Genomic DNA, 26475 nt, shown 5'->3' with positions numbered 1-26475 from the left:
ATGTGAATGGTCGACTTAGAATTATTGGGAGAATTCTAGATAACTGTAGCTTATCTGTAAATGTGTTTGTGGAACACTTGGGCATCACATTCTTGACTACTGTTCAACTGTTGAGGATCCCCCAGCAGGTCAGATTAAAGAAAAACATCAAAGTAGTTCAAAGGCAAACTGCTAGACATGTTACTGGTAAGTTTGATCAACACAAAAGTATGAAGGATGTTCAATAAGTAACATAATGCATTTTTTCCGCAGCCAGTTTTGGTTGAAAAATGAGGAATTTGTTGTGGGACAGTGTGGAATATTCCTACTTCAGTCGCTATAGTTTCATGAAATTCAGAGAGGCTGTGCTATATGGAGCCCCCAAGATGGCGTCTGTAACAGTGGTGTGTTCTAAGCAGATAGCTGTCATTGCTTCTTTTGGCAGAAAACCAGAGGATTGCTGATATTCATATGCACTTTCGCAGTGTCATGGCAGGCCAGGTGGTGAACAAAAGTACAGTGTGCCATTGCGCAAGATGTCTGTTATTAGTGCTGCAAGGTTGCACAAACCTACCTGATCTCCCACGTGCTGGCCAGCTGCATGCAGGTGCGACTCCTGCAGTGTTGGAAAGTGTGGACACTCATTCAAGGTAATCAATGGATTACAAACAAACACTTCGCTGCATAACTGGAAGTCCGTGTTGGTAGTGCTGACACTCTCCACCAGTTGGGGGTACTGAAAGGTGTGTGCCCGCTGTGTTCCTCGCTGCCTAATAGAAGGCCACACAGAGCAACGAAGGACCACTTGTGCAGAATTGCGTGCACATTAAGAGGCTGATCGTGACAATTTTTTGTTTGTTGAACCTTCATCACAGGCGAAGAAACAAGAGATCATCACATCAAACCAGAAACTAAACAGCAATCCATGGGATGGTGCCACACCGTGTCTCCTGCAAATAAAAAGTTCAAAGCTATACTCTCAACCAGCAAAGTCATGGTGATGATCTTCTGGGACTCTGAAGGGGTTACTTTGATGTCTTCCCTCATGGTGCAACAATCAACTCTGTAGTGTACTGTGCTGCCATCAGACAATTGAAGAAACAACTTCCGCATGTTCATCACCATCAAAATGCAAAAGGATTACTTCTCCATGACAACGCAATGCTCCCCACAAATCTCCACACCCAAGAGGAGCTCAAAAAACTTTATTGGAATGTTCATCCTCATCCACCCTACAGGACAAATCTCTCACCTTCTGACTTCCATTTGTTTGGCCCAATAAGGACGCACACCGTGGGAAGCAGTATGTGGATGATTGGGAGGTTATTGATGCAGCAAGATGTTGTCCCCGATGTAGCCCAGTAGAGTGGTACCGAGCGGGTACACAGGCACTCCCAGAAAGGTGGTGTTAAGGCCATCACATGTTGAAAAAAAGGAGTTTGTAGCCAAATGAGTGGGGAATAACATGTGTTGGAATCCTGTTCGAAACAAACCTTCTTTCAGAAGAAAAACGTGCTGTATTACTTACCTAATGCCCCTTGTATTACAGAGGTGTGTTGTAAACACAAATGAGAAACTTGGAGGGAAGGTGGCTTTCTTTTTGTTAGTAACTATTGGGAAAATTTTGAGAACCTGCATATGAGGCTGACAACAGAATGATTCTAATGCTGCTAATGTACATCTTGCATAAGGTCCATGAGGATAAGAGAAATTAGGGCTCATATGGAGGTATATAATCATTTTTTTCCCTTGATTTGTTTGAAAATGGAGTGGGGGGAAAAGGAAATGACTAGTAGTGGCTTGTGGAGTACATATGTAGATGAGGTTTTTATATTATTATTATTGTTATTATTAAACCATTTCTACAACCTCAATTTTGAGTGCTATCATAAAAATATTTTAGTTCAGTTAAACCCAATAAATTAACAAATAAGTCAGCGTAAGTGGTGGTGGTGGTGGTGGTGGTGGTTCTCTTCAGCCCAAAGACTGATTTGTTGCACCTCTCCACACTTGTCTGTCCTATGCAGGTATCTTGTTCTCTGCATAATTATTGCAGCCTACATACATTTGAACCTACTCATTAGTCAAGGTTTGCTCTCCTGCTACAATTTTTACTGCTCACACCTCTGTTCATTTCCATATTGATGATTATTTATGCCACATGGTGTTTCCTATTACCTGATCCTTTCTTTTAGTCACTGTACCCAACAGATTTCTTTTCTTTCCAATTGGATTCAGCACTTCATTAGCTATCCGTTGTATCTTCAGCATTTTTATGAAGTGCTGCGTTCAGAAGCTTATATTTTCCTCATGTCTGTAGTATTTATCATTAATGTTTCACTTCCATATAAGGCTGCAGCTCTATTTGAATATTTTCAGAAGACGCATTGTATTTTCTTTTAGAAATGGTAACTCAACATAAGTACAATGTGTTTAAGTGTAATGAGGAACAACATAGAAGGGAAAGGGCCCTAACAGAAAGCTACACTCTGATGTTAAATGTTTTGAGAGATAGTTTTCACTAGTCTATATAAGTGCACAATAAATACAGATGACGATCCAGGTGGATTAATACTGTTGCCAAAACAATGACATAGGTTTTGTGTGTTCTCCCAGTTGCTGTCAGGGGTTGCAAACATATGGTGTGATTTACCTACAGTCTTAGCACCACAGTGAGTTAATTCGTTGCCAGAAATCATAATGAAACAATGTGGCCTGTCAAAATGTGGAGGCTTCTCATCAGCTCTATTCGCAGAGCCTGGGGGTACAGATATTAATCTGTTGTCTGTGATTTAGTAATGCATATACCCATGTGTCCAAATAAATTAACATATGGCAATCTTCTGTGCTAACACTAATAAAAAATGAGAACACAAAAGTATGGTCTGTTGTCAATCCATCCAGTACACTGAAGCTCAAGTACTGGGTTTGACAATCTTCTGTGTTAAATGCATTGCATGTTACATCTGCTCTGCGTCTTTGAAAATTTTGTAGATTCATTGACGCTCTGTAAGCAGTTGGTGTCACTGTCGAATAAGAGAAATGTGATTAGTTATTTGCATATCCTGTGGATCATAATTGCGGCTTCTTGTTATGGTGTGTAATGGATCACTTTTACAATTGCAGTAAATCTTCTTGGTGTAAAACATGGCGTTGTGTGTGTGTGTGTGTGTGTGTGTGTGTGTGTGTGTGAGAGAGATAAAGTACTTTGGATATAATAGAGGGAAACATTGGGCAGCAAACTCTTTGCCTTTACAAATGTCTGCTTGTGTCTGTGTATATGCGGATGGATATGTGTGTGTGTGTGCGAGTGTATACCTGTCCTTTTTTCCTCCTAAGGTAAGTCTTTCCGCTCCCGGGATTGGAATGACTCCTTACCCTCTCCCTTAAAACCCATATCCTTTTGTCTTTCCCTCTCCTTCCCTCTTTCCTAACGAGGCAACCGTTGGTTGCGAAAGCTAGAATTTTGTGTGTATGTTTGTGTTTGTTTGTATGTCTATCGACCTGCCAGCGCTTTTGTTTGGTAAGTCTCATCATCTTTCTTTTTACATATATGATAAAGTACTTTGTGTGATAACTGAATAATAGCCTAAAACTGTGCCTGTCTGCTACTAAACTTTAACCTTATAGTTACACAAGGTGAAAACCAGTTACCGAGATCTCTGGTATTGCTCTGGGCACACACTTTTCACAAATTACAGAAAAATATAAGTGGGCAATATTTTGTTATTTAAATTTTGTGTAGTATGATTTGTGATTTGAACAATGGCATGTACTGTGGAGAGACCGTTTTGAAATCCAAATTGAGTCTAAGGATATCATTTTGTAAGAAGTGTTTTTTTTTTTCTTTCTTCAGTATCCTTGTGGAGTAGGTAACTTTAAATTTTGGCATAAATAAGATATATGTAATATTCAGTATTTCTAACAGTAGTATTTGATAATGAATTACATTGCAGATGGTTCGACATGGAGGGTGCCTTGGTCTTGGTCTAGCTGCCATGGGAACCAATCGACAAGATGTTTATGAGCAACTGAAATTCAATCTGTACCAAGATGATGCTATTACGGGTGAGGCTGCTGGAATTGCGATGGGCATGGTAATGCTTGGGTCCAAAGCTACCCAAGCTATCGAGGACATGGTTGCGGTATGTATTTCTTAGTGAACACTGCTTAAATATGTATCTGGCATCTCTAAAGTAGCTTCTTCTTCTTTTTATTTGTTTTTTTTTTATTGAGGGGGGGGGGGGGGTGAAGAGATATAACATAAGTTTCATAAGATCATGTTAGTACAATATTGTATGAAAGTGACGTTTGGGGGTATGAGTAAAATGTGAGTGAGTGCAATTCAGGCAGCAGAAATGGCTTCTTGAAGTTGTGAAAGACTGTGTGTACTATATCAGGCAGAGTTGGAAATGCTATGATGATTGAATATTCATGTATTAAGAAATAAAATCCAAAGAACATAATGAAGTGGAGTGATGAAATTAAGGGAACAAACATTCAAAGGAAGCATTTGAAATTTGTAAAATACGAAACCTCAAGTATGAAAATTTGAAGGAAGATAGGAAAAGATGTCACAACAGGCAAATGCCTAATTCTCAAAATGCAGAAAAGACAACTTCTGATATTTTGGTAAGGGTTCTTTTATATTCTGTATTTCACATTTGCACTGAATGATGGTATGGAAGGAATTTCTTTCCAAGGTCACTGAAGTTCCTCTTTGGTCATCCCTTGAGCCTTCCCTTGTGTTTGAGAAGAAAATTAGCCTCTGGGCTAGCTCCGTCTGTTGAAAATTCAGTAAAAGAACAAGGACAAACCTCACTGCATTTGTACTCTAATGCAACACAGTAAATATATCTTAAATCTTCATTTGGAGTTATAATTTACACTGAAAGGAGAATGATCATAGGGAAGAGACTAAAAAGGAAATGACACTCTTTATCTGAAACACCTAAAAACTTTGTCTTTCGGTTGTTATTCATCATGTATGTGGCTAGGAATCAGATAGGTAGATTAGCTAACTAGTGAAGAGATACTGAATTGAACTGAGGGAAAAAATTCTTTATAGTACAACTTGACTAAAAGAGAGTGCTTTAGCAAGAACAAACTTGATTTATGGAATATTTACTACTTTGCAGAGCAACATGTAAGGCACAGTGAAGGACAGGTTGTATGTAGCACTGGAAACATTGAGAAGACAACAGTAACATGGGTTTCAGAGTAGGCTGAGCGCAGTTTTGTGATCGCTTACGTAGGACTGTTTCTTTGGTGGCTCACCCATGTGCGCCAAGGGGCCGACCTAGCATCTATAAACAGGCTTGTGAACTGTATGGACACGAGATCTCTGAAATCAGGCACGTCGTGAGTGAAGGTACATCAGAGGGGTAGGTTGATAGCTCAGCTCTTGAGGTATTAGGGAGTAGTTCATAATGGAGAGAAGCGTGAGGAGTAAAAATTTTATCAAATGACCAATGCTTGACTACAGTAAATAGGTTTAAGTGAATGTACATTGCAGTAGTTGTATTGAGATGATTAAACTTGCACAGGATAGAGTAGAGTGATACCAAAGCAGTCTATGGATTGAAGACGGCGGCAGCAGCAACAACAACAGCAAAACGGGAAAAATATGTATTAAATCGTTGGGCGGCTCATTTTGTTAGACAAACTGTGTGTTAAATTACCTGCCTGCATAGCCATGTATCTTAAAGTGCCATTTCTGGGATCAGACAGATAACTGTCTGTACTTAGTCATAAATGTAGCATTACTGACATAATGATGACATAACAAATATTAGCACCATATTGCTTACTCATTTGCTCTTGAAATGTAATGGTAAGTAAAGAGCAGTCACTTCACTGCTGAAACAAGAAATGTTGCTCTGCAAAGTCATACTGTGGATGATGTAGTGTAGCCTAAGGGCAGAAGTGTGTCCAGTCCCTTCTTACTGAGAGGTCATGATGTTAAAGCCGTAAAAGACAAATAAGAAATCAAGAGTTCCAAAGTTTCCATTGAATCAGTGTAGATACAGAGGACTCCGGCTGATTTCAGGGAAAGCTGTGTGATAAATAGTTCCTTGTTAACAATAATATGGAAGAATAACAACGAAAACTCCAGGTTGAAATATCAACAATGTAAGGAAAAGATAAGTTGCTGTTGACTGTAAAGATATCATGGTTTAGCATCCATTCGCTGGGTACGGGCTTGGTGACCCCGGGAGCTGGGGGCTTGTAAGCGCTGCCAATCTTCTTACTGTAAACTCTGCGTATGCTACAGCAATCGCCATGCCGTGTGGCAGTGGAACATTGTATCACAGGGAATGGGGATCTTGACTTGACCACCCAGATCGTGAGAATGGAAAAAGCTCAATAAAAACCCCTCAATCTCGAGGTGTGCTGTGTGTTGATGAGACGGGTGGCTGTTGAGGTAGAACAGTCAGTGGGCAACCTCTGGGGGACCTGCTGCACCTCAGTTGTATGTGACTTACCTCGGCAAGTGAGCTTTGACTCTGTGTATTTTTATTTCCATAGCTGCTTGTGGGCACAAGATGGTTCCTTCGAAATTTTCTCTTCCTGCTCCCAGTGGAAAGGACGGGCCACTGGGTGGCATGAACACTGAGACAAATAAGGGGGCTCATATAACCTGTCCACCCGGCTCAGAATTCTTGTAGAATCTGTTATGTATAGTAACAAATATAAGTCGCTTGTTAGAACATATTTTTATTAGTTAAAAGGAAAGAGGGGAACTTTGACAAAGTCTCACCTTTTTACATTAAAAAGGATATAGGGCGGGATTGCTGGTGTGTTAAAATCTGTTAAGCAGTTGCAAAATGGGATGCTGCTTGTCTTAACCTCAAGTACCCAACAAGTGACAAACCTGTGGAAAGCTTAAAGAGGACATGCAGATACCTCGTAGATATTCCCAAAGAAAACCTGCAAATTGAGTGGGCTCAAGAAAGCATTGTGGCTATGCAGAATACCATGAAAAGGGTGGAAGGTGATCTGACCAAACATGACTCATTCAGCCCCAGTTTTAATAGCACGAACCCCTGGAGCATATTAAGGCAGGTTTTCTTCGCTTAATCCTGCAGCCCTAAAAAGGGGGTTTTAAGTACCAGCACTTTGTGTGCACACCACTCTTGGATGTAAGGGATAAGCCACTTGAGGCAAAAAGGGATAAGCCACTTGTTTCAAAGGTGGTGATGTATCCAACAAAGGAGTCGCATGTTAATCTCTTTCAGTGTGGGTGAATTCCTCTGGAGCTCATCCTGTCTGGAGTAGGGACTGCTGTGTCTTCCTTGAAGAATGGAAGATGCAGAAGATCAAAACTTCAAAACGGATCCCCTGTGGGGAGGCCAAAAATATTTGTAAGGCCATGCAGCCCCTCACATTTGCTACCTCCTTTGCTTTGGTTGTTGAACATCTGGTTTAGAAAACTGATAATGCTATACTAATGGAGGTTGCCAGTGACAGCAGCTGCATTTGTCAATGCACTTGGGTTGCTGCAATTACTTCGAAGCGTATGCTTCTGCCCACAAAATTGGACACGGCCACAGTAACTGTGTACAGAAACCAGATGGCAGTTATAAGAGTCGAGGGACATGAAAGGGAAGCAGTGGTTGGGAAGGGACTAAGACAGGGTTGTAGCCTCTCCCCGATGTTATTCAATCTGTATATTGAGCAAGCAGTAAAGGAAACAAAAGAAAAATTCGGAGTAGGTATTAAAATCCATGGAGAAGAAATAAAATCTTTGAGGTTCGCTGATGACATTGTAATTCTGTCAGAGACAGCAAAGGACTTGGAAGAGCAGTTGAACGGAATGGACAGTATCTTGAAAGGAGGATATAAGATGAACATCAACAAAAGCAAAACGAGGATAATGGAATGTAGTCGAATTAAGTCAGGTGATGTTGAGGGTATTAGATTAGGAAATGAGACACTTAAAGTAGTAAAGGAGTTTTGCTATTTGGGGAGCAAAATAACTGATGGTGGTCGAAGTAGAGAGGATATAAAATGTAGACTGGCAATGGCAAGGAAAGCGTTTCTGAAGAAGAGAAATTTGTTAACATCGAGTATACATTTAAGTGTCAGGAAGTCATTTCTGAAAGTATTTGTATGGAGTGTAGCCATGTATGGAAGCGAAACATGGACGATAAATATTTTGGACAAGAAGAGAATAGAAGCTTTCGAAATGTGGTGCTACAGAAGAATGCTGAAGATTAGATGGGTAGATCACGTAACTAATGAGGAAGTATTGAATAGGATTGGGGAGAAGAGAAGTTTGTGGCACAACTTGACCAGAAGAAGGGATCGGTTGGTAGGACATGTTCTGAGGCATCAAGGGATCACCAATTTAGTATTGGAGGGTAGCGTGGAGGGTAAAAATCGTAGGGGGAGACCAAGAGATGAATACACTAAGCAGATTCAGAAGGATGTAGGATGCAGTAGGTACTGGGAGATGAAGAAGCTTGCACAGGATAGAGTAGCATGGAGAGCTGCATCAAACCAGTCTCAGGACTGAAGACAACAACAACAACACAGTAACTGACGTTACGGAGTTCCCTGCTCATCCAAAGGTTTAGTCTGGTCCACGTTCAGCACTGCCTCGCCACAGGCATGGTTTGTTGCTCCGACGTGTACCCAGGGAAAAAGATTAAATGCACTCTGTTGCTGTTGGAATCTGGAGGTGAGCTGTTTGACAATTTAATGTTGCTCTCTTTGATGTTTCTCATGATTAGTCTTCGGAGCTGATGAAGCTTGCTTGATGTTGGCCTAGGGCAGGCTGTTCCAGCTCGTCGGCTCCATTGTGAGCCGCAGAGTGCTCCCTGCTCCAGGGAGCCGTGTCACTTGCTGTGACCATTCAAGTGGGCCGGCACATGGCATGGCTGGCTGAGGCAGGTGGCAAGGCAAGCATTTTGATGTAACAGCTGTGTCTTAAAAGTTCGACAACCTCATACTCTTAGCTGCTAAGGTGTGGTGACATGCTACACCAGGAAATACGATGTTCAGGAAATAAATAAGAAACAACTGTTTTACAAGAAATTGCATACTAAATTTATTGGTCCCCTGTAGCGTGACATTTTCTTTTCATTACAAGATCGGAAATATCAGGGGTCAAAGTGTTCACAGCATTAATGCGGAGGATGGCCTTCATTGTTGCATCCTGAAGAAATGATCGTTCCTTACTTTTTACTCTTTTCATTGCTGAGGAAAGCTGCTCACAACAATACGTAGATTCAAACATGCACATGATCTGAGTTGCATTGTTGTGAAGCTTGGGAAATGTTTTTTACTGTAATGAACGATACCGTCGTGACAAATCCAACATGTTGTAGTACCTCTCTTTCAACAAAGTTGAATTTTGCAAATCAATAATCTCCAATTGAAGTGATGATAAGTCATTGGGGGAAACTGAAAAGAGTGCTGAACACCTTAAGTTCCATTTCCAAACTAGTGAGGTCTCTGAATTGTGTTTCAAACGACGTGATGAACTGCTTTAACTTTGCTTAGTAATCACCGAAAGTAATACCTTCAGGTAGTTTTAAAGAAGCAAGACGATTGAAGAACGTTAAATGTCCATTACTCATCTGCCTCTCAAATAAATGTAACTTTTCCATGAACGCTTTAATCTGGTCGTGCATGTCAACGATTAGCTGCCCTTTGCCCTGTAATGACAGATTTAAATTATTCAGATGCATAGTTATGTCACCTAGGAACACCAGGTCTGATATCCATTTTATATCTTTCAGACAACGCATTTCTTCCCCTTTCATTTCGAGAAAAAGGGATATTTCCTCACGAATGGCAAAGAAAACATCAAGAACTTTTCCCGACTCGGCTAACAAACTGTACTGTGGTAAGGTATATCCCCATAATCTGCTTCCATATCTTTCAGGAATCCTTTGAATTGGCGATGATTCGTACCGTGACACCGCACAAAATTCACACACTTCACGACATCTTTCATTATGCCACCTAGCTCTACTGTTTCAGCACACAGTGCCTCTTGGTGAATAAAACAATGAAGAGTCAAAATGTCTTTCCAAAATTTGCCCCTGAGTTTATTTTTCAAATGAGAAGCAAAACCTTGGTGATGACCGATCATTTGTGGTGCACCGTCTGTCGCTAAGGAATGGAGCTTATCCCAAGGCAAATTCATATTGTCCACTGATTCACAAACAGCTTCAGAAATGTCCCGTCCTGTTGCGATGTAATCGAGTGGTATCACATCCAAGAGTTTTTCAGTTACTTGCAGTTCCATGTCTACACCATGCACAGACTGCAAGCTGAGCACAGTCCGATATGTTGGTGCTTTCGTCAAGCGCTAGCAAAAATGCAACAAAGTTCTCCAGCTTTTTCCTGAGCTGTGTCTCTAAATCCGTTGCGATGTCCAGTATTCAACGAGACATTGTTTGCTTCGACAGGCAAATCCCTTCAATTGCCTGCACCTCTCTTGGAAACAACATTCTGCGACTGCTACCATGCACGATTTTATGAGTGGTCCCACCGAAAACGGTTTGCCACTCATCACAATGATGTGAGCGACCCTGTAGCTGTCTCAAATTGCAGATTCAGTAGTGTTTTCTTTGCTCTCATTCACCTGAAAACTATAAACGAATTATAGAACATGAACTATGTTGCATGTTTTGATACTCTCCATATTACAAAACCATTTTTAAACTTTCATTTCCTGGTATGTCATTCTTAAGACTGGCTACCAGTTCTCTGCATGCAACGCCTTCTACCTGATTGTAGTGCGCTGTGTGAAGACGTGTATAATGTCGTTGTATGTTGTACCTCTTCTCAGAATTAAATACTTTATGACATACAAGACACTGCGGACGACCATCCCTCTCAATGAATAGAAAGGTATCCTCCAATAGAGGTATAGGGCTCCCGTGGCTAGTCTTAGCTGTCATTGAACATGGATTATTGCGTCAGTTGCGGCTGCATGTGGCCAGGGGGCAGTCAGTTCGCTTTCCCCCTCCACGCGGGCTGCGAGCTGCCACAGTGAGCGCTCCAGCTCCCTGGAGCTTGGTTGGAACAGCCTGGCTGGAACAGCCTGGCCTAGGGCACTTGTCTCGCCCCAAGACCGAACTTCCACCCAATATGGACTCACCTCTCTAGTGGAAAGAGCTAACCCATTGATAAATGCCTCCCATACTATAGTGGAACATTAATGGATTCAGGATGCATGTTGAGTAATTGAAACTCCTAGCACACCCCCTGAACACAAGAACACAAGAAACACATTTCAAAGCCACTGACACCCCTGCCCTAGGGGCTACCCCTTCATCAAAATAATGACCTGAGTGGGAACAGAGCCGAGGGTGGGATTGCTCTGTTTAACAATACATACCAATCCTCTTCTCTTTCCTTGGATACTGACCACTGCCGTTCATGTGGGTGAGATCAGTATCTGCTCACTGTACTTTCCTGCACAGGGTGCGACAGACTCTGAGTATTTCACAGGCTTTGTTGAACAACATCTCCACCCATTTCTCCTACTGAGTGATTTTGATGCCCATAATGTATTATGGGGTTTGAACTATACTTGTCCTTGGGGTCAACTCTTGGACAACCTCGTGATGTCTTGAGAGCTGTGCTTTCTCCACCTTTGCATATTTGGTTCAATGGCAAGCAAATGATGACCTCCATTCCAGTGACCATTTCCTTTTGTGGATCCATCTACTAGATAGAGCATTACCTGAACAAGCAACTAAAATGGATGGTCAGCAGGGCTAACTGGATGCTGTTCAGCAAGCTGGCTGTGACAAAATCCAGGAATGGGGGAGGCCCACATTACACGAGTGATCCATCATGTCACTGACATTTCCATCCCAAAGTACTCAGGTCATCTTAGGAGGCAAACTACACCTTGCATCGTGGTGGGCCGATGAGTGCCACTCAGCGATTCGGGACAGGCACTTCGACAGTTTAAGTACTGCCCAACAATAGACAACCTCTCAGCCTTTCAGGTCATTAAAGCAAAGGCTCGACGCATAATTTAGGAGAGCAAGAAAAGGTCATGTAAAGCATCCCTGGACACCATCAACCATTCCACTTGATCTGCAAATGTATGGGAAACCATCAGGATGATTCCCAGTAAACACAGTCTTTTACCAATAGCACTAGTGCTGAAATGGGATTCTCAAACACCACCCAGAGATACCAGTTGCAAGGAGAGGTCCCCAGCAGTGGGGTTGCTTTTTTATTTTTTATTTATTTATTGAAACCAAGTGTACGGTGGTGTTGGCTAAGAACCCAGCTATCACAACCTGCAGCGATTCATCCTGGGAGTTTTGCTGGTTTCTGTTCTTCCTCCAGTGTTGTTGCATCAGTGACTCACTAGTTGCATCTTACAGTGATGAGGTTAGAATAGTGGGCAGTGAAGATTGGTTTTGTTTTCTGCAGGTGAAAGAAAGTGTTGTTTTCTGCAGGTGCGTGTGTGTGTGTGTGTGTGTGTGTGTGTGTGTGTGTGTGTGTGTGTAATTGAACGGTTTTTCAAAAACAGTGAATCAGTGACTGAAAAACTGGGCCAAGTAAGATGTGGACTGTGGGAAGGAAAGCAGAACGGTGTGCTGGCAGCAAAATTCATTGTGCTCCCAGTTACGGGAATGTATGATGTAGGTTTGTACTTGTTATGGGCATCTGCTTATGTTATGCTATGTTCCCGTGAGGGTCAGATAAGGTGGTGGACTAAATTTTGGTTCTAACCTTTTGTACACTTGAAGTGTAATTCCACCAATTGTTAGTCACGGGTTATTCACACCGACTGACATATCTACAAAGACGTGACGTAGTTGATCGCAAAGACAAAACTTGGTGTCTTTCTTTATTCTCAGGAGAGTCAGAAATTTTTATTTCATGTTGCAAAAAAAAATGTGATTAGAAAATTTGTGGCCAATACCTGAGAAGCCACACCAAAATTTGTAGGTCATAGTTACGGACTTTTATCAGTTATCAAATTTGATTTTTTGAGTTGCTGCTGAATAAATGGGAAAATGAAATGATTCATTTACTGCAAGTACAAGACTTTTGGCATTTAAATGTCGTATATACTGGATCCTGACAGCTTCTTAAGAGCTATTTCAACTCATGACAGTAGTTACTCCTCAGATTAAATTTTGGAAATGACTATTTTCTTCCAAAGTCTGTAATCACAAGCGTACTGAAATTCTCTTCGGAGTTGCCATTCTCATGTCTCTGTCACTGTACTGTTTCCTACTTGATTCATAGAACAATGGATCACTTTAATACTCTTCCAGCATCTGCGTAGTTCCACTTTCTTGTTTTTTTGTCACCTGACTTGTTGTTGACGTAGAGGAGGTGACTGAAGATCAAACAGATTTGGTATGAAGCATGAGTTCTCACACTGCCCTCTGACAGCATAGTATTTACCACAATACTTTGTTCAGATGGGTCATAGTTCATGAAAACCTGGCTCATGCCAGCAGGTTATGCCATGTGGAATGCGCATTTAAACTGGCATTGGCGTGAAACTAGTTGTAATCATGATTGATTTGATATCGCAGGTTCAACATTAGTACACATTTCTACAGGAGATAAATTAATTAAATCATGAATATGCTCACACAGAACATGGAAAAACATGGGACGTCAAATGAAACTCAAGGTTCAGCAGTGACACTAAATGTTCTACTGCTTCACATCATTGTTGATTTTCAAGGTTAGCAAGAAATGGACATAACACACTGTTAGACGCATGTGTTCAAATTTTTTACCTGTTTGGCTGTAAGATGCTGCAAGACCAAGTTCTGAAGGAATCTTATCTATTCCTTCTGTATTGTTTGGTGTCATGTCTTCCAAATAGGCACCAGTTTCTTCTAACATGTCAGTGGCCATTTACCCCAATATAGGCCTTCAGTATTAAGTTTTCATCTATCTGCTCTCTCCTCTGTGTTTAACAGTTGAATTATTCTTGAACTCCTGTAAAATCTCTTGCTCCTTTTCAGTGACAGTTATTTTTAGTTTTCTATATGTTGAATCTGTTTGTCTTCCGTCCAATTCCTGTTTAATTTTTTCACATTTTTCCTGCAGCCATTACGCTTTCGTCTTGCAGCACTTCCTATTGACTTTGTTCACAAGTTACATTGCAGTTATAGCCCATTTTACACTGCCATTTTTTTGTGACCTTTTTGTATTTTTGTCTTTTGTCAATTGATGTATTTTTTCTAGTAGTCAGTTTTTCTTGTAATTACTTTTCTTGTATAGAGTTTGTCTGTCCAGCTTCTGTAATTGTCCTTTTTGGAGATACCCATTCCTCTTCTGCTACATCATGGTATACAAACAATGGAAACCCCAGGTAGGAATATCAACAAAGTGGGAAAAGACAGATCACTACTTACCATAAAGAAGACACACAAAGTTGCGGACAGGCACAATTAAGACACTTACATTAAGCTTTCGACAGGCTTCATCATGAACACACGCGCGCGCGCGCGCGCGCGCGCGCACACACACACACACACACACACACACACACACACACACACACACACACACACGCGCAAGCACTCGTCATGCACACATGGCCTCCTTCTCCAGCTTCTTGGGCCAAGATGCTGGAATTGGCAGGGTGTGTGTGTGTGTGTGTGTGTGTGTGTGTGTGTGTGTGTGTGTGTGTGTGATGGGTGGATGGAGGGATGACTGGAGATGTTTGTATTGGCGAACAGCAGCAAGGTCTTTAGCGCCTGTGGGAAAACATATTGAGACGAGTTTCAGTAAAATTCACAGAATAGGAAGATAAAACATCACGTAAAACACAGGTAACAAAAGTTGGAAAACTAGGCGCATACCTGTACAGAAGCCCAAAACAAAGTATTGTGTCAGTATAAAACATTGACACAGGAAGAAAGTGGTATAAAGAGTTAAAACAATATAGCAGATGGGTTTGGCTGGCTGACCACAAGAAAAGGAGTCAGCCACTCTGCAGCCTGAAAGTTTAGGCCAGAGTCCAGACATATCATAAAACTTTAAAACCTTAATTACATTTGTCTCATCATCAGCTAAAATAGGGAGCAGATCCCCACTAATATTTGCTTCTGCCCTTACATCACAGTATAAAATGCACTCTGTTAAAATATGGCGGGTAGAGATTTGCACACCACAAGCATCACAAAACAGGGAATCCTCTCACAGTAGTAAAAAGATGTGTGTGAAAGGGCAGTGTCCAATTGTAAGACTTGTGAGAGTCACTTCATCCTGCCTGAGCAACTGGCAGGAGGAGTGCCATGGCCAGGTTGTTTGTCACTAACCACAGCTTATTGGCTGTCACCGCCAGCCACCCCCCCCTCCGGGTTCGGGGGTAAGAATAGGCCCGCGGTATTCCTGCCTGTCGTAAGAGGCGACTAAAAGGAGTCTCAACTGTTTCGGCCTTTTAAGGGGTTTGACCACTACATTTCAAAATTTTCCGTTAGTGCGTACCATTTGGGGAAGGACGCCTTACGTGGTGCATCTTACATCCATCTTGCCCTAAGATCTGGCACACCCAGTATTGTCATGGAGTTGGATGTACATCGAGCTTCCGGCCACGTCCACTGAAGTGTGTTCCGGATAGCGTACATTCCCTCCATTGTGCACTTCCATCTTGGCCCTCGTGATGTATATGGATATTTCGACACCCGACATCCAGCACGGTAGCCAGTCTGTTGTGGTGGGGTTGTCATGTACCCTCTTGGTGGTAGCCCCCTGACTACAAAGGGATCGCACTGCTGATGCCTGAGCTGAGACCTCCCCACGTATGCCGAGGAGTAGATGCCTATCCCTCTGGGGCATCGGGACTCCTGGCAAAGGCCATCCTGCCAGGTGGTCTTTGCTGCGGCTGGGTAGCGCCCATGGGGAGAGCCCCTGGTCGGAGTGGGTGGCATCAAGTTCGGATGACCCGCAATGAAGCGTGGTACATTATCTCTCACTGGTGGGCGTCCAGCAACAGTCTCTAAGCGATTGAGGTCTAACCTCAACGGGCAGAAACACGATCAGAGATCATTTCCCTCCCTGGCCACTCCATGGGAGGAACGCATGGCAAAAGACAGCAGTGGAGATTATTCACCCCGGTACCTTGTCTGTACGTGGGTTGATGGTGAATCTTTTATGCCAACCAAGCCTCAGTTTTTTGTGGAGCATTTAGAGGACAAGTTCGGGGAGGTGGAGGGCTTGTCCAAAATGCGCTCTGGGTCAGTTCTCATCAAAACAGCATCCTCTGCCCAGTCACGGAGGTTGCTCACTTGCGACAAGTTGGGGGATGTTTCTGTCACCATCACTCCCATAAAAGTTTAAACATGGTCCAGGGTATTATCTTCCACAGGGATCTTCTACAGTCCGACGATGAACTACGCACCAACCTAGAACAACGAGGTGTTCACTTCGTCCGGCGCGTCCATCGGGGTCTGGGGGATATTCAGGTGGCCACCGGTGCCTTCATCTTGGCCTTTGAGGGTGATGTCTTACCCGAAAAGGTCAAGGTGATGGTTTACCGCTGTGACGTGAAACCATATATCCCTCTTCCGATGCGGTGTTTTAAATGCTGGAAGTTCTGACACATGTCATCCCGCTGTACTTCCAGTATCACATGTAGAGATTGTGGCCGTCCTTCGCATCCCAATACTCCATGTGCCCCGCCTCCTATCTGTGTTAACTGCGGAGAACACCATTCCCCTTGCTCGCCGGACTGTAGGATATACCAGAAAGAAAGGAAGATAATGGAATATAAGACCCTGGACCGCCTGACCTACTCTGAGGCTAGGCGGAAGTATGAGAGGCTCCATCCTGTGCCAATGACGTCAATGTATGCCGCTGCTGTAACGACGGTTCTTCCAACTCCTGTGTCGTCCCGTACGGTTGGTTCTATGATTGGTCAGAATCCAACAGCCCCCTCTATTGTGGGGGGCACTTCACACCCTGTTGCTCCTGCTCCATCTTCTTCAGGAGCAACACCCTCCCAACCATCGGGGACATCAGCTCCCCCTTCCCAGCCGGAGAAGCGTAAGACTTCTTCGGCTACTCTCGCCAGGAAGGGACCCCTTGGGGACCTCCCTTCGCAAGTTCCGACCAGTGGAAAAGAGGACACACAAAAGTGGCTGAAACACCCACCCGTCCCTGGTATCGTCTGTCCCTGAGACTGACCCAGTGAAGCCCATGAAGCCTGAACCACCAAAGGCACAGCGCAACAAGCAGAAAAAGAAGAAAGTCCCCAAGACCAACGATATTGCGGTGGCACCCGTCCCACCGCTTCCTACAAGCTCTGCATCTGAGGAAGAGGTGGAGCTTCTGGCGTCCGCTGAGGACCTCGCTCTCGCCGGTCCCTCGGACACGATGGATAGCATTTGCACGGGTGCTCCATTGGAGGCAGCAGGTGACCCAGCGGCGTAATCTGCCTTCCCAGTCCCGTCACGCCTTTCACAGACATGGAAAATACCATCCTCCAGTGGAACTGTGGCGGTTATTTTAGACATCTACCTGAGCTACGCCAGCTTCTAAGCATGACACCTGCTTTATGCATTGCCCTCCAGGAAACCTGGTTCCCGGCAATGCGGACCCCTGTCCTTCGTGGATACAGGGGTTATTACTGCAACCGTAGCTCTTACAATTGTGTGTCAGGTGGAGCCTGCGTGTATGTCCTTACCTCTGTATATAGTGCTCCTGTGCCCCTTCAAACATCATTGGAAGCTGTGGCTGTCCGCATAAGGACTACCCAGGACATAACCGTCTGCAGTGTCTATCTCCCTCCAGGTGGTACAGTCTCCCTGACTGAATTGGCTGCACTTTCACCCAAATTCCCATGCCTTTTCTTCTCCTGGGGGATTTTAACGCCCACAATCCCCTGTGGGGTGGAACGAAGATTACTGGCCGAGGCAGAGATGTCGAGAATCTCATCTCCCAACTCGACCTCTGCCTCTTAAACACTGGCGCCGCCACACATTTCAGTGTGGCGCATGGCATGTTCTCGGCCATAGATCTGTCGTTGTGCAGCCCAGGGCTTGTACCATCGGTCGTCTGGAGAGTCCATGATGACTTGTGTGGTAGTGACCATTTTCCCATCTTCCTTTCACTACCCCAGCGTCGCTCCCATGAACGCTTGCCTCGATGGGCATTTAGCAAGGCAAACTGGGAAACGTTCTCCTCTGCTGCCACTGTTGACTCTCTCCCCCACGGTACCATCGATGTGGCGGTTGAGACACTGACTGCAGCGATTGCTTCCGCTGCGGAACGTACCATTCCTCGTTCATTAGGGTGCCCCCGGCGAAAGTCAGTGCCTTGGTGGTCTCCAGAGGTCGCTGAAGCCATTAAAGAACGTCGGCGGGCTCTTCAGCGACATAAGCGGCACCCGTCTTTGGAGAACCTAATTTTTTTCAAACGTCTCTGTGCTCAGGCACGGCGGCTCATCAAAAGGCGGAAACGGGAGTGCTGGGAGAGGTACGTTTCCACCATTGGTTCCCGTACTTCACCCTCTCAGGTGTGGATGAAGAATCGGCGCATCTTTGGATTGCAGCACTCTACAGGTGTCGCAGGGCTTACCATCAACGGGGCGGTATCCACCGATGCCGATGCAATCGCCGAGCATTTCGCCCAGCACTATGTTCAGGCCTCTGCGTCGGAGAGTTAACCGCCCGAGTTCCGCGCGCTAAAACGTCAGGAGGAATGCAAATGGCTTTCTTTTGCTTCTCGCCACCCTGAGGCGTATAAGACCCCATTTAGTTTGTGGGAACTCCAAAGCGCCCTGGCACAGTGCTCCGATACAGCCTTTGGGCCAGATGGCATCCACAATCAGATGATCAAACACCTGTCCCCGGACTGTCAGCGGTGTGTTCTTGCCATCTTCAACCGCATATGGGGCGATGGTGTCTTTCCGTCGCCCGGGAGAGTACCGTCATTCCGGTGCTGAAGCCTGGTAAGGACCCACTTAATGTGGATAGCTATCGGCCCATCAGCTTGACAAATACTCTGTGCAAGCTATTGGAACGCATGGTGAGTCGACGGCTGTGTTGGCTGCTCGAGTCTCGGGGTCTTCTGGCTCCGTGCCAGAGCAGCTTCCGTCAGGGCCGTTCCACCGCCGATGCTTTGGTCTTTCTTGAGTCTGCAATCCGCACTGCTTTTTCCAGGCGCCAACACCTCGTCTCCGTCTTTTTCGACCTCTCCAGAGCATATGACACGACGTGGCGGCACCATATTCTCGCCACGTTGCACGGGTGGGGTCTCCGGGGCTCACTCCCCAATTTTATTCAGAATTTTTTATCTCTTCGGACATTCCGTGTTTTAATTGGCACATCCCATAGTTCGCTTCATATCCAGGAGAACGGCGTTCCACAGGGCTCTGTATTGAGCGTGCCCCTTTTCCTTGTGGCCATTAATGGCCTTGCAGCAGCAGTAGGGTCGTCTGTCTCACCCACGTTATATGCTGACGATTTCTGCATCTTTTTCAGCTCTTCCACCATTAGTGTTGCAGAACGTAGGTTGTAGGGAGCCATACGCAAGGCGCAGGCGTGGGCCCTAGCCCATGGGTTTCAATTTTCTCCTGCGAAGACTTGTGTTATGCACTTTTGTCGGCGTCGAACTGTCCATCCCCACCCTGAGCTCTATCTTCAGGATGCCATGCTCAGGGTTGTTGACACTTACCGTTTTCTGGGATTGCTGTTCGATGCCCGGCTTACTTGGCTTCCACATATTCGTCAACTCAAGCGTCAGTGCTGGCAGCATCTGAATGCCCTTCGCTGCCTCAGCAACACAACTTGGGGTGCAGATCGTAATACGCTGCTGCAGCTCTACAAAGCCCTTGTGCTGTCTCGGCTTGATTATGGGAGTGTAGCGTATGGCTCAGCGTCGCCCTCGGTGTTGCAACTGCTGGACCCCGTTCACCACTGTGGGGTTCGACAGGTGACAGGAGCATTTCGCACCAGCCCTGTTAATAGCCTCCTTGCTGAGGCTGGGGTTCCTCCGCTTCGTATTCGGCGTCAACAATTGTTAGCCAACTATGCTGCCCACGTCCGTTGTTCTCCCCGTCACCCTAACTACCGTCGCCTTTTCGCCGATGCGGCAGTCCATATCCCACACCGGCCACGCAATTGGGATCCGTGTTTGGTCACTCCTTAGTGAACTCGAGTGTTTGACTCTTCCATCTGCTTTCCATGTCCGCCCACATACACCACCTTGGTGTATTCGTTGGCCGCAGCTTCGGCTGGAACTTTCCCGATGGCCAAAAGATTCAGTTCCTCCTGCAGTCTTGCGCCGCCAATTCCTTGCTCTCCTAGGCGCATTCCATGACTCGGAGGTTATCTATACAGATGGCTCGATGGTTGATGGCCATGTGGGGTACGCTTATGCTCATGCGGACTATGTAGACCAGTGCTCCTTGCCGGAAGGCTGCAGTGTTTACACCACAGAGCTAACAGCCATTTTTCGTGCCCTTGAGCGTATTCGTACCAGCACTGGCGAGTCTTTCGTCATTTGCAGTGACTCTCAGTAGTCTACAGGCTCTTGACTAGTGCTACCCACGCCATCCCATTGTTGTTGCCCTCCAGGAGTCCGTTCATGCTCTTGAACAGCGTGGGCGTTCAGTGGTGTTCATATGGACCCCGGGACACGTTGGGATAGCGGGAAACGAACATGCCGACAAGTTAGCTAAAGAAGCCACCCGCAAACTGCCGTTGGAGATCGGCCTCCCGGCAACTGATCTCCGATCGGTGTTACACCGTCGGGTCTTTGGGATGTGGGCAGACGAATGGCGCACTCTGTCTGTACCCAACAAGCTGCGGCGTGTAAAGGAGACCACGACCGTGTGGGGTTCCTCCATGCGGGCCTCTCGCAGGGATTCTGTTATTCTCTGTAGGCTCCGCATTGGTCACTCTTGGCTGACGCATGGTCGTCTGCTGCGTCGAGAGGACCCCCGTCATTGTCGCTGTGGTGAAACCATGACGGTGGCCCATATATTGTTGGAATGTCCTCTTTTAACCTCCTGGGTGATTTATCGTGTCTTTTAGCTGACTATGTCTCTATGGCAGATCGTGTTTTAGGTTTTCTTCGAGCAAGTGGCTTTTATAGGTCCATCTAATTTTATTGCGTCACCCTCTTTTGTGCTGTATCATTTACTTTGTTTTGTGTTGTAATTCGACTCCACCCTAATCTTTTAGGCTGGAGGTTTTAACGTGTTGCAGAGTGGCTGGCTCATCCTATTATTTTCGTGATCAGCCAGCCACAGTCCTCTGCTGCGCAGTTTTCATTCCTTCTACCTTTGTTCTCTATGTTGTTTTTGTTGCTGTGCTCCGTTTTCTGTGTTGTCTTACCATTGACCATTGGGCTTTTCTTCCCCCGGAAATTTTATTTTAGTGCTTCGTCTGACTGGTGGATGGTTTCACTGTGCTCTGTGTTTTTATGAAGCAAGGGACCGATGACCTTTGCAGTTTGGTCCCTTTAATCTTTAAACCGACCAACCAACCAACCAACCAACCACCAGCCACTCCTCATCCTACAACTGCATGAATTTCCTGTGTAGTGTAGAAATGACAGCATGCAAAAGAATAGGACACTGCCACTTCATTACTCCATATCCATACATGACGTGACACCCAGCAGAATGACACCTGCTTATCCCACCATTGGAACAAGTACAGCTGGACTAACTCCTCAGCTGGGTGCAGGTTCTGTAATGATTGTAAGGCACTAAGGGAATTGTTTGCTGTGAATATATATGACGCATCTCCTCCAGTGCCCTCAGGATCACATGGAGCTCTGCTGCGGAAATGGTATACTCATAAGGAAGGCGAATCCAGGTGACATGGTCAGGAAACACTACAGAACAGCCAAGGGAATTCCCTTGTTTGGAGCCTTCAGTGTAAATATCTGTGAAACCATGATCCATATCTAAAATATTAAGAAACAGAGATTGGAATCTGGAATATAAAATCTGGCATACTATCTTTCTTAAAATTAGCAAATCTAAAATAAGTCTGGGTTGCTGGAGAAGCCAAGGTGCAAATCTGCACCAGCCTTAACATAAAACATTAAGACCAGCCACATCCATCTGTAAAAGGCAATCCTGTGTGCAAATCCCATAAGGCCTTATTGCTCGTTGCTGGTTATGAAAAAGCCATGCCAGTGGAAACTGAGCAACGGTATGGTATGCAGGTGTGTATGGTATGGACAGTGTTTTATGTACCTTGCACACTGTAAGTAGCAGTCACCTGACATGAAGTGGTGGTTCACCAGCCTCTGCACTGGGACTTGGTATGGGGCTTGTTCTGAATGCCACAGTGGCCAACTAAATCCCTTCATGGTGCACCACATCCAACATCTTTAAATAAGAAGTCTTGCAGATCCATACCTGTGCACCCATAATCAAGCAGAGATCACACAAATACCCTGTAAAACCAGAGTAGGCAAGTCCTGTCAGTTTCCCATGTGCTGTGGCTAAGGCATTTTAAAATACCGAGAGCCTTAAATGACTGTTTCTTCAGGTCATTAAGATGTGGCAACCATGTAAGTTGACAGTGAAATATGAAGCCCAGAAACCTCACTGCATCTTTAAAATTAAGAACAGTGTCCCACATCATCAACTCAGCAAAGTTAAGAATGGAATGAGAACAGTTGAAAAGAACACACACAGAAATCTCATTTGAAAACTTAAAACTACTTTTCTGCACCCATCCATCCGAACGTCGGAGTTAGTTGCAACTGATGTTTTGTCATTGCAAGGCTGGAAGAAGAGCAAAACACAGAAGGCTTTTGGACAGGACTTTTCACTACTGATGTAAAGCTATTAATAGCCGTGGCAAAGACAGTCACACTTAAAACACCACCTTGAGGGACACAGTTATCCTGCTCAAAGTGATGAGACAGGACGTCACCATCTCGGTATCAAAAATACTATGGCGAGAGAGAGGACTAAATAAAAATGGGAAGACAACCACGAAAACCCCATTTGTGAGGCTGCTCGAGGATAAGATGTCTCCAAGTAGTATTGTAGGCCTTCTCGATGTCAAAAAATATACCTAGAAGGTGATGCTGGTGTAGGAAAACCTGTTGTAGAGCTGCCTCCACAAGGGCGAGGTTATCAAAGGTGGAGTGGTACCTCCTGAATCCACACTGAAAGCGACTAAGGAGTTGTCTGGATTCTAAGATCCAGACAAGGCAGCAGTTGACCATCTGCTCCAAGGTCTTTCCCATGTAGCTAGTGAGGGCACATTCAGTCTTTCCCATGTTCTAAAACAGGAATCAAAGGGGCCTCATGCCATGAGTTGGAAAAGTGACCTACGCCCAAATGGCATTAAAAAGTGTGAGGAGGATATCTTTGTTTCGGCTTGTGAAGTGCCGCAGCATACTGTAATGGATTTTGACCAGGGGATTTGTCACAAGTTCCCACATGGAAAATGGGAAGTTATAATCTTCATCAGAGATTGACTGGAAGTCCAAACTGCTCCTCTCAGAAACTGCTCTTTGCTACTGAAAACCTGGGTCCTGACTGGTGGTTGCAGTAACTGTGGCAAAATAGGACGCCATCATATGGGCAGTGTCTCGTGGATTGGTTCGGAGAGTGCCGTTCCACACTATAGCAGCCATGAGGCACCTCCCTCCTCTCCCAGAAATTCTCCTGATGGTCTCCCATACAAGAGAGTTCTCCGTGGAATGATGAATGGTATTCAGGAACCATTGCTACGACCTCCTCCTTGCTCTCTCGAATAATCCGGCGACATTTTGCCCTCGCCACCAGAAAGGCTGCAAGATTCTCTGCAGTTGGTAGACACTTGAACGTACGCAGAGTAGCACGCTTAGTTCTGATTGCAGAGTGGCATTAGACATTCCACCAAGGGACCGTGGACTGTGGAATGGATGCTTCAGTGGCACAGTGGATCATGTTGGTAATATGATGCACCCATTCAACATGGACATGATGTTTAAACTGGGCTAGCTGCCTGTAAAGTATTCAGTCCGCTCTAGTGAGCACCCATCACAGTGGCTTCCTGTTGGATTCCACCGTATTGGGAAAGTGGATCCAGATCGGGAAGTGATCACTTCTGTGCAAGTTGTCTCCCACTTCCCATTGAGCCATGTGTGCAAGGGCTGGAGAGCAAAGCGAGAGATTGATGGCAGAGAACAACCCAGTTTGCAGTGCAGAAGTGCGTGCTCTGTCCTGTATTTAGCAAATACACACACGATGACACGAGAAGCCTCTCTACTGCTCGACATGAGAAGCCTCTCTACTGCTCTACCACTGGGACAGGTAGTTGCAGAACCCCAAAGCACATTGTGTGCATTAAAATCACTACAGAGGATGAAGGGGGTTGGGGAGCTATGTAAGAAGGTTGTTTAGAGCCTCTTCATTGAGCACATTGCGTGGTGGCAGGTGAAGGGGATATATTGTCAATGGGTGACGCACGTGCACTGATATGGCAACTGCTTGTAAATTCGTCGTGAGGGAGAGGTGAGGAATGGTAGTCAGAACTGTTGAAAATACCTACTCCTCCTCTAGCTCTCTCTCCACTCAGGTCATCCTTTTTGTGGAGTACATAGCCCCGAAGCTCAGGGGTGTATGATGGAAATTAGTCTCCTGGAGACACACACACAATGGCCTAACCTGAGATAGTAGATGAAGTTCCTCCACATGTGTCCTGAAGCCCTGCAAGTTCCACTAAAGTTTGGAAGCCATCTATCACAGGGGTAGCACCTTCATCCTCTCTCTCCGTTTGGGGGGGGGGGGGGGGAGGGGGAGGAGGAGCAGAGAGTGCAGCAGGTGGAGGTTCAGTTATGGAGTGAGATGATTGCCTCATACATACCTACATACTCCATCGGCTGTGGGAAAGAGTCAGATAAAGCATCAAGTACAATCACATTGACATGCTCGGATGGTTTACTACTTAAATTTACCTGCTGTTGCTGCTTTAGAGTAGCCTTTCGTGGTTTTATAGACTATGCTGGAGCTGGAGTAGGGGTGGCTTCTGAACAGTGCAAGCCGTTGGAGCTACCAGAGACTCACCCAAGGTGGCCACTGTACATTTGTCTGCTGTTCTAGTGGGGGCTACAGGCTCTGAAACACTTGCTGCCTTGAAAGTGCACTAACACATGCAGGTGTTAGTGCCAATACTAGTCACCTTTGTTTGCGTAGAGGCATCAGCTTTTGGAATAGGCTTCTGAAGCATGGATGCAAAAGATGTATAGCAAATCTTTTTGGCCTCATCATAGGGGATACACTTGGTTATTTTTATTTCTATACTTTCCTCTAGAAAGATTCTGCAGTCCCTACTCGAAACAAGGTGGTTTCCAGAGCAATTGGTACATTTGGCTGGAGACGAGGAAACAACTCCATCGTGAGCGGCCTTACCACAGTTGTTGCACATTGCATCTCCTTTACATTCTAGGGTTGTATACCCAAAACACTGGCATTTGAAACAGCCCATTGTGCTTGTGAAATAAGGCCTCACACTAAGGTGAAGGGAGCCAGCCTTAACATACTCACAAAGTTTCGTGCTACTGAATGCTAGGATAAAGGAGTCGGATTTGATGAGATTCCCTTCAACCGTTTCCATGACATTTTGTGCATCTACTATACCATCTGGAGCCCACTGATGTTACAATTCCTACTTGGAAATGCCGACTAGATCCCCGTGAATGGTCTCTCTCTCTCTCTCTCTCTCTCTCTCTCTCTCTCTCTCTCTCTCTGCCTCCCCCCCCCTCCCCCCTGATGAAGACTGTAGCTGATAGCTTTATGTGAGCGTCTTTTAAATGTGCCTGCCTGCAACTTGAAGTGTCTTCATTATGGTAAGTAGCAATCTGTCTTTTCCCTACATTTGATAAACCGTGGTATTCATTATTTCAGTATCTATTGCCTCATGGAACTTCAAATACACATGCTTTCTCAGTACATGAGTATCCCACTTTACATTTAGATTCTTCCTTATGATTCTTTTAAACTTCAGCCTAATTTTAGTGTCCACGGATTACTGCTCACAAAGATTAATAATGACTGTGCTCATTGTGAATAATATACAGAGTGTTTGAGCTAGAGGTGTACAAAAACATTTGTTTGTATTGTAGTGCTTATTAATATTCATAACTTAACTTGTCCCACAATGTACATAGGAGATCAAACATACTTGGTAAAGTTCAATGTGGGCACCATTTGTAACTCAACAGATTTTGAAACAGTACTTAACTTCTCACCATGTGTTCGTAAGCATGACAAGTGTTATGGACTCTACTGTGGTGTAGATCTGTTGTCTCAAATCTATCAGATCTCAGACCTTCGTTCTGTAAACAATGTCCGTGATAAGCCCTTACGCACTTAAACCCAGCGGATCAGTAGACGTAGGGGCCAGGCAATGGGACCCACGCCTTCAGGTCCAATGCTCAGGAAATGTCTCGTGGAGAAATTTGGTAACATGCCCATTATAGTGGGGTGGAAAATGGTGTCGAAAGGCATTTGCGGAACTGCATAGTTTGCCAATATGTTGAGATAAGTGTGCTCTGTCACTGGTGTGCATGCACCATGCA

The 26475-nt window shown here is 44.9% G+C and overlaps 1 protein-coding gene across 2 annotated transcripts in view; it reads left to right on the top strand.

Annotated features, from left to right (window-relative positions):
- LOC126161354 (26S proteasome non-ATPase regulatory subunit 1) overlaps positions 1–26475 on the top strand; it is a 386202-nt gene that overhangs the window by 43245 nt on the left and 316482 nt on the right. For both annotated transcript variants that reach the window (XM_049917122.1, XM_049917121.1), the window contains exon 9: positions 3936–4124. In XM_049917122.1, coding sequence (XP_049773079.1) covers positions 3936–4124 — 189 coding nt within the window. The remainder of the gene's footprint in view (positions 1–3935; positions 4125–26475) is intronic.

This window comes from Schistocerca cancellata, chromosome 2 (genome assembly GCF_023864275.1).
Source record: "Schistocerca cancellata isolate TAMUIC-IGC-003103 chromosome 2, iqSchCanc2.1, whole genome shotgun sequence".
Lineage (NCBI taxonomy): Eukaryota > Metazoa > Arthropoda > Insecta > Orthoptera > Acrididae > Schistocerca > Schistocerca cancellata.
The sequence above is the reverse complement of the archived record's forward strand: the minus strand, read 5'-3'. Positions and strand labels throughout refer to the sequence as shown.